Source organism: Notothenia coriiceps, unplaced genomic scaffold, assembly GCF_000735185.1.
Source record: "Notothenia coriiceps isolate Sejong01 unplaced genomic scaffold, NC01 NC01_scaffold00037246, whole genome shotgun sequence".
Taxonomy (NCBI): domain Eukaryota; kingdom Metazoa; phylum Chordata; class Actinopteri; order Perciformes; family Nototheniidae; genus Notothenia; species Notothenia coriiceps.
Genome location: NW_011369947.1, coordinates 22981597 through 22994112, shown reverse-complemented (window position 1 = coordinate 22994112; position 12516 = coordinate 22981597). Strand labels below are relative to the sequence as shown.

At 40.0% G+C, this 12516-nt stretch overlaps 2 protein-coding genes across 2 annotated transcripts in view; both read right to left on the bottom strand.

Moving 5' to 3' along the window:
* Window positions 1-2066, bottom strand: part of otofa (otoferlin a) — a 934066-nt gene extending 932000 nt beyond the window's left edge. The window contains exon 1 of the mRNA XM_010795238.1: window positions 2012-2066. The gene's annotated coding sequence lies outside the window, so the exon portion shown is untranslated. The remainder of the gene's footprint in view (window positions 1-2011) is intronic.
* Window positions 2067-7183: 5117 nt separating this feature from the next.
* lgi2a (leucine-rich repeat LGI family, member 2a) lies at window positions 7184-12180 on the bottom strand. The gene is given in 11 exon segments (XM_010795239.1): window positions 7184-7459; window positions 7461-7569; window positions 7572-7622; window positions 7625-8134; window positions 8494-8658; window positions 8794-8963; window positions 9077-9148; window positions 9489-9560; window positions 9953-10024; window positions 11538-11609; window positions 11761-12180. Coding segments are annotated over 11 exon segments (1563 nt in total). The 5' UTR covers window positions 11940-12180; the 3' UTR covers window positions 7184-7368.
* Between the last annotated feature and the right edge of the window lie 336 nt (window positions 12181-12516).

The following is a 12516-nucleotide window of genomic DNA, read 5'->3' as shown; positions in this document are numbered from 1 at the left end:
GGGAGATGGCAAGGAAAACAGACAAATGTACTGCACGCTTAAGCACCAGCAGCATGTAATGTGTTAAGGCATGCAACAAACACACACACACACACACACACACACACACACACACACACACACACACACACACACACACACACACACACACACACACACACACACACACACACACTGGAAGCACAAGTCGTTCCAAGGGAAGCCTGGACGCGTTATTGATGCTGAGTGATGTTAATGACCCCCCCAGCACTACGGGGTTGCAACGAGAGCATCGGGTGAGGCTGTCACAAGGGATGACATTTCAGGGCAAGCCACTAACTTCTATACCAGTTACTGTAGTAAGACCTCAGGAATTATCGTATTTATCCACTCTTATATGGCACTTGTGACGCTATAATGTACAACACTGTTATATCTGTAGGGGCTGAGAATGTGTGTGTGAGTTTATGTGTGAGTGTGTGTTTGTGTCTGAGTAAGCTACCAAATGTGTACAGTCATTTAGCCCTTCTCCTGATTAGACTGAAAACAAAAGCCACGGCTATCAACAAAGGAAGCAGCCCTCTCCCTTTGAGCCCATCAAAGGAGAAATGTTTTTTGTGAAAAGTAAGAAGCTCAGAGGGAAAAAACCTCCCCTAAAAAGGTACCATGTGTTTCACGCACTCTTTCTTATTTAATTCCCCGACTGTTTCCCTTACCTCTTGTTCTGTCCCTTTTGCTTTCACTCTGGATTTCCTCCAGCACTTCTTCTCTTGATCCCCCTACCTTCGTCTCTTTTTTCTTTAATCCCCCCTCTGCTGCCTTAACCATCATAACACTGGCTTCTTGGTGTGACAGAAGCCTGCAGGAATCCTATTGGGAACATTTCCCAGAATCCCACAGCAGCAATAAGAGAGACTGACCAACCAGCACTGCACTGAAATCCTTAGGGTTCTGGAAGTCCTTCTCAGGTCTGTGTTCATCACAATTAAATGTTATTGGTAAAGTTTGAAGAACTTCAAGTTCTGGCAGATAGAGGGTGGAGTGTCTGGTTTAATTATAACATAACAAGTGTTCAATGTCATGCATGGGAGGAGGCCACCAATTCTGCCTCGCCTCTCAGACCATGATAGGCTGTAAGTGAACAGGAGAGGGCCATTAGTCTTTTTAAGGAAGAATAAGTAAAATAATGAGGTGATAAAACGTGATCCTTCTCTGGTTCATTGGTTGGAGCTTCACTTCTTGAATGTTTAAAGTCAATCTTTCTGGTTAATACATGGGAGGATTCTTCGCACCTCACTATTAACACGGCGAAATTCCATCCTGTAGGATTATATGTCACATTGATCGATAAGAACTGGATGATATAAAACAATTTGATGTGTGTCTAATTCATAAAAACCCTACAGCAAATTGATGAAAATCTGTTTTATTTTTGGAAACATTTGCACTCAAAGTGAGGAATTTTAAATGTCCTGACCTGCACCAGCAACATAGGCTTCTTTAGAACCAAACTATAGTATACCTATGATTTTTAAGGACATAATGCTAGGTAAGGTAGCAGAGGAGATCACAGAGACACATAAATAATTTTAAGAATAATGGCAACGAGATTGTTTCACTCTCCGTGACAGCTGAATCGAGATTTGCCATTAATAATCCACATCTAATGTTCTTTACTCTTAATGCAATTGGTGGAAATTGCTAATTCAAATGAACTTATTAGTCAGTCCCGATCAAATTATAAGATCCTTCCTTAATAGCATTACAGTAATTGAGTCCTGATTACAGTAAATGTGAAATGTTCCTATACTCACTTATATTCAATGATACGTGATATTAGGTTTGAGTTGTATTAATGTCTTCACTTAAAAACCAAAGCAACATTTAGAGTAAAAATGAACTCCATTAATACATTGTGTCTCCTGCTTATTGACTCCCCGCCATGTTCATTAAGAAAGCATGCGGCATCTGAACCTCTTGAGCGTCATTATCTAGGTGAGTTGTGTATGTTGTGGGAAATGAAGACACTGACCTCATTAAAGTGAGCCACGGCATCACAGTTCTCCGCCACACGGCTGTAGAAGGACAGACCTGGAAGGTGAAGAGGAATTTGGAGGTTAGAAACGGACAGAAGGTTCAGTAATGACATGGGTTGTCTGTTCAGCTTAAGAGAGCACACACAGCATGGTGATGATAGAGCACAGGCAAAAGCAATCAGACGTGCTATTTATTTGTATTAGTCTGGGGCATTTAGGTTGCCAGTCAAAGTTGTATAAGAATATAAAAATGTTGAAGGAAAAACTGTATTTTTCTACTTTTGTCTATTCAGTACTTCTGATTTTTTTAGCATTCTTGTTTTCAACTTCTCAATGTATGATACAAATGTGTCTTCTATGTTTACTAGGTCATAAAGTAGTTTTAAAATGCAGAATTATAAGTTGCAGAGTATTTTTACAATGTGGTTTTGGTACTATTGCTTTTTTTTGGTTGCCAGTAACACTAACAAATACAAGAATATAAAAATGGGGGAAAGCAGTTTAAGTCAATTGTGGTTTACTTTAGTATTTCCATTGTGTGCTACTTTATTTCTATTTCACCTTGTACTTGTGATTTTATAGCATTAATGTTTCTTCTTTCTATGTTAAGCATACTTGTCCTCATTTATCTTCTGCATTTATTCAAAACACTTTTCTTCTATGTTTACATAAAGGTCATAAAATAGAAAATCAAATGGTTTTAAAATGCACAATTAGGAGTTGTAACTTAGTGTTTTTACATTGTGGTTTTGTACTTTTCCTAATGTAAAGGATGGATTCTCTGAGAGACCTTTATCAAACACTACCATTTAAAATCCCTGTGTACATTTGTCACATTAAAGTCCAGTGAGAAGACAAATGGATGCCTTAATTACCTGATAAACACACAAATGAGACAGGAAGTGTAGAGCCAAGGGAGACAGAAAAGAAATGCAGACAGCTTCAATATGACTCACTATGCGACAAAATAAAACAGAGAGGAAACACTTGAATAGAAATAATATAAAAGAAGTGAGATTGTTGCCCATATTAAAGAAATTGCAGATTATTACATTTGTGTGCAAACAATAATATCTAGGTGTGTATTCAGGGTTATACACAGGGCAGAGAGCCGTTCACTGGAAGGTAACCCGGCTCACTCATACATGTTGAAGTCGCTGTTCACCTGGTTGCTTTGTTACACTCATGAATGGTGCCGAGCTGCTGAGTGTATTCGGCCTTTGTTGCGTTGGTTTGCTTTGTGTATCTGAGGCTTTGTGTGGGTGTTGATATTTGTTTGGGTGCATGTGGACAGCCTATCTGTACAGATATATTAATATATATCCAAACACAAATATACAAAGGTGATTGCAGACCCAGTCGGTCTGGCTGTAATAATAAGTTCAAATAGAAATATGTATTTCCCCGGCATTAATGCATTGTTGTTTGGGATGAAAGCATCTTTTCACACATTCACAGACCACATTACCTCTGAGTTTAGAAAGAGAAAAAGAAAACAGATGTACGAATGCAAAACAGAAATATCTACGGTATAAGGCTTAATCATTTTATCAGCACAATTTACCCATTGAGACTTTTGTCCATGACCAAAGGTGTTATCCTCTCTCTTTTACCTCACTCCCCGATCTCCACAACCTTTACAAAGCCCAGATCTTATGAAATATGTTAACGAGAATAAACCACTTAAATGTCAGAAAGGGAAAGAGGCCATATTCCTCCTACATTATTCAATACAGAGCCATCGCTGTCATAGCAGTGTTTGTATCTGGCTGAGACGTGGGTTTAGAAAGTAGATTATGTGAAGCTTATGTAAGGTGCTTCACACCAAACTAAAAAACATTCTGTTAATCAGGATGCCTTCTGGCATTGGTGGAAACTGTGACAAATACAAACACTTATGTAAAGAACCAAACTTTGGTTTTCGTTTCCGAGCTGGAAGACGGAGGAACAAACGGAGGAACAAAGTAAAAGAACAGAATGGGGAACATTGTGACCAAAGATAAAAATTAATGGGGCAACAAGCTTACCTTCTGTCTTTCTTTATCAACCTGAATCTATAGTGAACAGCAACATTTAGTGAAGACCAGCAGACTGCAAAGCATGAAAGCAGAATGTTTACTATCTCCCTGTATGCCTCCGAGCACTTCACCTTTGTTGTTCCATACTGTGATTACATTTCCTCCTATTTCCTGACCATTTTTCGAGCAGGACAAGAGACAGGGTGAATGCTAAATCACAATTTAAAATAAACTGAGAATTTATGATCCAGCAGAGGACGTAAAGAAAATTGTTTCAGTCAGCCACAGGGAAAATAGGGAATGGTGTGTGGGGGATACAGTAGCCTGCACAAAGCTGTTTCATCCCACAAAATATCAAATATTTAGAGTTAAAGAGATGACGGGGATGAGCAAACTGTCTAAGTAGCAGGGGGGAAGTCATGTTGTTTCAGTAGGAGTGGTGGTAGACGACAGACAAAAGAGGATGGGCTGAGAGTAGCAAGCTGTAGTCGTGCAATATGTTAAAGCTTACATAATTATTTAATTTCTAGTTAACTCTGATTTACATATGGTGTGATCCTACAGGCTACGGTGCAAAAAGAGCTGGAGTGTCATTTTTGATAAAGCCAAGAGCTACAGATAACAGCAGGGCTTCATCAAAGACTTGTCAAAACTCAATTTAGTTTTGATGCCTCCCCTTTGAAGGAGACTTCATTGCCCATGGCATCAGATAATACAGAACATGTTTAAGGCTGAGTGGAGAGAAGACTCTGCAGTTTTCTGATTACTATATTGAAAGCAGTCGATGTATGCCTTTTATTTTCACAACATTTTAAAGATGTTTGATACTGGATCGTGTATTTTTCCCCACCAAACATAAGAAAAGGAGCAGGCTTTACATACATAACATCGGCCCACCAGCCTCTCTAGGAGTCATTTAGTGTGACATGCCAGAGGGGGGCTGCAGCTTCCTGGCAGACTTCTTCCTCTCCAGACAGGAAGCTGGTTGAGCTGAAAGCCCCTAGGAAGTGTTACTGACAGATTGTAGCGAAAAGAATGACTCAACAACCTGCAGCAATTTAAAGAAACTGGGAACACAAAACTGACAAGTATTGTGAAAAGAAGTGGATATGCACGAGAATTCCATGAAGAATTAAGTAAAAACTGCTGTGATGGCCGTCACCTCCGCCGGTTGGACTGCCAACGCAAGTCCTACCAATTCCTAACAACTCCTAACAGTTCCTAACAAAGTCCTAACAGTTCCTAACAAAGTCCTAACACTTTTCCGACCCAAGTCCTAACAGGTCCTAACCGACCAATGACAGGGCAGCTACACCTACACGTGACATGGGTGGGGCAAAAACGTCACATGGGTGGGACAAAAGGTTCGCACCTTACCCTCCCACCTCCCTCTCCATCACCGAACGACGAAGAAGAAGAAGAAGAAAAGAAAAACAGGTAATAACAATGAATTTTTATTAATTACACGATAATACTCTATCTGAAAGCTGGCCATGATATCTTCATCCGGGCATGTTATGGTAATAGTTGTCATCCTGTTTAGTCCGAGATTCCGCCGCATCCGTCCCGTTGTTAAAGTTAGCTCATGCTAACGCTGTAACGTTTTATATCTGTCTGACATTTATAAACCGGTCATAATTATTGTAGCATTGATGGGTTGGGGTTAAATTGGGCCGGGGCTGTCCGGGGCTAAGCCCCGGTAAATAGGACGATGCTCTGACGTCATCACCCTCGCAAGTTTGTCATATACAAAAAACGATATGTTAAAACTTTTCTCGTTCTTAATATAGATTATATTTAGGGTCGATATGTGTTGACTTTAGTTTAAAATAGCAGATCTCTGTGACCGGATATAGTTTTTCGGCTTAGTGAACGTGTGTCTCTGCTCTGATCAGGAGCCCGCAGCCCCCTCCCCCGCTCGGACTCCGCCGCGAAACCACCCAACTCATTCTGTAACACGGAGGCTTTTTCCTAAACCATGCTAAATGTATGTGTGTGCATAAAGCCGAGTTATGATCGGTCATAATAACACCGAATTTGGGGATGATTCAATCGTTTACAGTGAAATGTACAGCATACTTTAGTTTTGGCCATAATCTCGCAGCCCTACAAATTAACTGAGATTTCCACAAAAATGTTCTTTAGCAAGTGTGCAGAGCAATTTTGATTTAAAATAGCAATTTGAAGGATGGATATTTGTAAACACTTCTTTTTATACATTAATAATTTAAGATGTAAATTATTTCCAATTTATTTGTAATACTTTCTATTTTTATTGTGTCATTTGNGTAGCTGTAGTTAACATTTCATATTTAAGACGAGAATGCAGACGGAAAAAGCCTCTCAACTAGAGTGAACATATGTACTAAAACATTGTTTCCTTTTTGTAGACAACAAATAATGTCTTTTATTTGTTCATACATTTTAGCTTATCCTTCTTCAGTGAAGGCCTTTTAAAGTTTTAGTTGAAAAGAGAAGTTAGATGATGTCAGTAGTAAACACTTCAGGTTGCTTTATTTATTTAAGTAGGTTTGTTCCCTGTACACATAAAGAGCTCTATCAGTTTCACTATGTTAGTCTTGTCTAAAAGTTTATTCCTTCACATGTAGTTCAAAGCATTAGCTATATCCAGTCCTGAATATTTCTCCACCTCACACCATGTACCTTATTTATCGTACGCATATGAATTATAGTCACTACAGTCCTTAGTCTCGTAACAACCACTCTAAGGGCTGGGGTCTCACCTAGGATAATTAAGGTTGGCTTTCAAGCTCCCTGTTGAAAAGCAAAGGGTTTGTACTTTCATCACGGCCAGAGGGAGGCACTGTGGGCCCATCAGACACAGAACCCAGAGCTGATAAGGCCAACAATATCCCACATGAGGGCATGAGGGTAATGGCACACACGGAGCAACCACACCTGTTACCATGCCTTAATGACCGAACATAAGAAAATAATATCATCTCCTCTATAGGTCTGTTTATATTAGTTAGGGTTTAAAACCATTAGGGATATTAAACTGAAAAATAAGCCAATCATATGAAAGTATCCACCTTCAGGAATGTGAGCTGGATTTATAGAGAAATACAAGCCTCTTTTACGCTTGTCACCTCTTGACTTCCCCGTCAGTCGAAGTCTGAAAGCCATGGAAATATTGGCAAGCCAGTTCAGCTTGAGAACTATAGATTCGACACAATCTCTTACCCAGTTTTACGTTGAAAAGGAACGAATGAAGGGATTAAATTGAAAAAGTGTGTTTTAGTCCTTTTTTCCCCCGCCACCAATCTTTCGGGGCCATGACAGGGCCCTTCAGCAGCTCAAGTCATTTGATGTGATCAAAGTCTCGGTTTCCCTTGAGCTGAGGTGAAGATGAAGTCCCTGCGGTCGGTGTGAAACCACAGGAAGGAGCGCGGGGACTGGATGTACCTTCCTGAAGCGGTCAAAGAGTTTTTCTATCTCCCACATGTAGATCTGCGAGAAGGGTAATTCTCCTCCCAGAGCATGTGAACGCTCTTTTGAAAAAAAAGGCTGGAGATCATGGAGCCTCGGAGGCAGGCCTGGATCTCTGTAAACTGTTTGGTACCCCAACGAAGATTTTGGAGTCACCACTAGCGCGTCATGCCAGGTAGAGTTCCTCCCTGATCGGAAGTGCTTCCGTCAATCGTCCTCCATGTGAGGGATCTCCTCCCTGCAGGACAAACTTCTGGTTGCTCCGGCTCCACTGGTATATCACAGGCACCTGCGAGCGGCTCGCCAAGATAAGGTGCGCCTTCCCATCCAAGTCCAGGAACTCTGCGTCTGTGTCGCGGTACCACTCATGCAGCGACTGGTAGGAATAAAAGCCCTTATCGTTCCACTTGTAGAGGGTGGACAGGCCTGCTTTTGAACTGTCAGCAATCACAAAGAACCAGTCAGAGCCCACCTGGAACGCCTCAATGTCATTGGGCTTGGAGATCTTGGACACCTCTATGTCCTGAAACCTGCTGAAGCTGCTTTGGTCCTCATCAAACTTGTAGATGTGGGAGCCACCAAACAGCTGAGCCACGATGACAAACACCTGGTCCTGGATGACCACTGACTTGCAACCCACAATGGACTGACCTGAAAGGCAGAGAAAATAAAATAAACGGGCCAATACCAAATATTAAAAGGTTGTTATTGAAAAACAATTTCAATCTTCCCCAGCTCACTACTGGCTGGACAGAGGGATTTTAGGATATTTCTTTGTATCATTCCATAGATCAGTAAAAACTGTAAACAATGGGAATGAAACTGGTGTACGTGCTACTGAATCTACAAACACAAAAACGCAGTAAGAAAAACACTTAAATGTGTATTTTAGATTTGTTTTCCTTTTCAAAATTCAGAAAGAAGACAAAATGTCCGACATGTTATGAAGCAAAATGGCCCAAACTCTCAAAATGTAACAACAGCATCCACAGTTAAAACATTGGCCGTACCTGTGATGTTATCATAAGTCCTGAAGTTCATTTCTATGTGGTCCCACTGGAAAACCATACAGCTCTCTGCGCTGGGAGCAGCTATCGTCACATAGACGTCGTTCTTATAGCTGAATGTGTCCACAGACAGAGACTCAGATGCCAGGGACTGATGGAGGACGAAATCTGCAGAAAAGGCACATTCTGAATTTAGTAACCCCACACTTTTGCCTCCTCTTTACACTTGATGGGATGACCTGGTCGAGGGGCCTGATGCCAGTTAGAACAGAGACAAGGCCATCTGGCTCAGGTGTTTCTCACCCGTTGAGACGCACTCGTTGTGCAGGCTGGTCATATCATTGAGGCGCTTGTCCTTCATGTCCTCTGGTCCAGCACACACGACATCCGAAACCGTGGCGTTGGTGTTCTTAAGCCACGTCATCAGCCACTTGGCACGGCAGTCACACTCAAAAGCATTGCCTCGCAGGTCCCTGCAGAAGAGAGGTACTCAGTTTCATTGCAGACAAACAAAGTAGCTAAAACATACATTAGAAGAAATGCATGGGACACAGGATTCATTTTTTAAACGGATTATGAAACTCACAGCTCTATCAGTGAGTCCAAGTCGTTGAAAACGTCCCGAGGTAATGCTTTAATGTTGTTGTTTGCCAAAGACCTGGAAAATACAGCCATTGATCAATACAGAAAATGTCACCTATTAAGAAAATCATAACTCCAATGCCAGAAAATGGAAAAACATGCATCCCATTTATAGACTTAAGGTACAAGTAACACTTTAATGACTGGAAACACTTTAGAAAAAACTAATATTCTTGATATATACTCAATATTAATGTTCAACGCTGTTACCCTTATTCTGAATAAAATGTGTATTATTAAGCATCACCTACAATGGTTCACAATGGATTCATATTAAAAAATGACTTTAGCGAATAAACATTACAGATGAGATGTCTTAACAATGTATGGGAATGATTTTAAGGGTTGGAACATACAAGTGTGTCAAGTCCCTGAGTCCTCTGAAGGAATATTTGGATGCAGTCTCCATCTTATTACTCTCAATGAACCTGAGGACAACAACAACAACACGTGTTAGTAATACGTTTATGGTATGGTAACACACTCAGCACATGTTTCTGAATGGATGTAGGAAATACATATCTGGTTCTGGTAAAATGTGTACAGTTTTAAACAAAATATATTATATTTGCTGAAAATATGTCTAAAAATGTTGGTTGTGGGCAAACAAGTTGAATATTCTTTAAACCAAATTAAATGAAACCACTAGAGGGCCTCATTTACTCTCAGAAAGAGCAACATCCACCCAGAAAACCTCATGTTTAAGATCACAATGTGCCATTTTAACTTAAAGCTAAATTAAGTAATTAAGTATAACACTCATGTTGTGTAGGCAATATGTTAAGCTATTACACTGATAATAAACACTGAAATAACTTACAGATACTCCAGATGTGAGAGGCCGGAGAACGCATCGTCCCGTACAGTTGTGAGAGAATTGGAATTCAAAAGCCTGTGGTGAATAATAGAAGATGCTGGCTGTCAACAAGAAGCACTGTTTTATATAGAGGATATTTCTACGATTTTTCTTTCAGTGATCAAAATACAGCATAATCATCCCAGCCTCATTCCAACACATGTCAAATCAAATGTGATAAGAGTAAAACAATTCAAGAAAAAACATCTATCCAAATCAACTGCATCCTCTATCAGACACAGGAGCAAACCACCATATTGTTCTGAAATAAAACTCCTATTTAACTCACCAAAAAGACAATCCCCTTGTGCAAATAGTCCATTTTAAAGGTGAGACCATACACGCAAAATCAGTGTTGTTGTTTTTATGCAGATAGGATTATGGACTTTAATTAAACGTCATCTTTCAGGCTCTAGTGCAAAGAAAATAGATTTAGAAGTTTATTTTCCTAACTTTGATTCAGTCAGAACATGATGCCTCATTTGCATATATAAATACAACAAATGTTTTGAAAAGACTAAATGAAATGCAATTAATAACCGCAATAGTTTAATGTTAGATCTATTAGTTGAGGTGGTTCCGTATACCTGTAGTGTCTTGAAATAAAATAGCAAACTTGCTGCACTCTCATCACAAAATCAATCTGGCTGTTAATCATCATGAGTGTTATGGCTTTGGTTAAACACTCTACATCTGCCACACCTTTGTTTCTGAATCACAGTCATCACTAGTGGAGTAACTGAAGACAGATGGCCTCCAAGTATGATACGACATGTGACTGCACTGAGAGCTTTAAAGGTGTCCAAACCTTTTAAATCCTTCCTGCTAATTGCTCTAAGATGCACCAAAGACACTTAATGCTTTACTGTGTCCGTATTAAAACCATGCACATCAGGAAGTCAGCTACTGGACATATCTTTGCTTCAAAAGTACCACACACTTGATCAATGAAAGCCAATATTATAGCGTATTGTTGCTGTTTATAAAGGGTTTTTTATGTGTATTGCAGCAAGTGGTGAATGAAATTAACGAAGTAAATGTACTCAAGAAATGTATTTCAGAATAGATTTAGACCATTTCCATGTAATGCTGCTTTATACTAGGCTACTATTTCAAAGGAAAATATTGTACTTGTTACTACTACTACTACTAGCCTATTACAACTTTTTACTTTTATTTATCAAAAAACATTAGTTACAATTTTTAAGATTTGATGTAAAACATATGCAATTACATATCATTAAAACACAAACAATTCTTAACATTTTCAGCATTGTGAGTAGTTTTACTCATGATACTTGGCTGATAATCTGACTTTTTTTAGGGGGGTATTTCCCCTGGCTGGTATGAGTACTTTTAGGATCTAAATACTGATTACATATTTACACTTTGACGTCTCTTCCACTGTTGAATTCTTCACATTGGTTTTGCAAGCCACCAATTTGTTGTTCAATCAATCAGTGTTCCTGCCCTAAAAAGGAGCCTTTGCTACGCTGTAAGGTAACTCCTAACATGCTATAACAGAGGAATAGTGTGCTGTTGCTCTTACAGTAGCTGGAGGGATGGCATGTGAGCAAACATCGCCTCTTTGACCTCAGAGAAAGTCCCATTGACGAGGCTCCTGTAAGGAAGGAGCAGAAACGATGAGCAAATCAAAATCATAGATGACTGCATTGCTTTTCCACAGCAGCTCTTATTAAGATGATGAACATCATACAGCTAGCGACAACTGGTATACTCTGCTTTACGCATGAAAACATCGAGCTACTCACAGGGAATTTACGTCGTTGGGGCTAATCCTGGGGACATTGGAGGACCCGACGCAGATTATGGACTCCCTGGAGCAGCTGCATGTTGAAGGACATCGGAAAGCCTTCTTTAAATGAGCCGGCTGCGATAGGAAGCAGAGCCAAACAGAAAATAATGTCCAGATCTTGAGAGTTGGCAACATCTTTCTTGCCGGGGTTGCATGTGTGGGGGTTTTCTGAGAGCGCGAAGAGCGTTTACACCCTGCACCATGAAATGCTGCACTGACTGCCTGACATCAGCAAATCAGCTGCAGCTCCTCCGCGTGCACTCTCATTATTTATTAAGGCTCAGCTCCCGTACGGTGACTGTGGGTTAAAACAGCCATGCAGAAGAACTTCATCTAGTGATCACCAAACATGGCTTTTGGGGGATATATGTTGCATTCATGGGCATAGTTTTATATCATGAGGCTGAGCAGATATATACTGCGTGGCTTGGAAAGACTTTAAAAACACATTTTAAATGACGTCAGGTTATCACGCGCGCACATTTTCGCATATTTCAAATATGAAAATCAAATGCGTCATATGAAGACTTATGAATTATTTCAGTCAGTGACATATTATTACTACTATTACTTTACATACTGTACAGTAATCCCCCCCCCCTCCAGAGAAGGACTGCAACACAATATGAATCTGCAGTCACACTGAAACTCAACACTTTCCATTTTTACTGCTAATCTAAAAAGGTATTTATCAAAATTAAAAAATATTGAA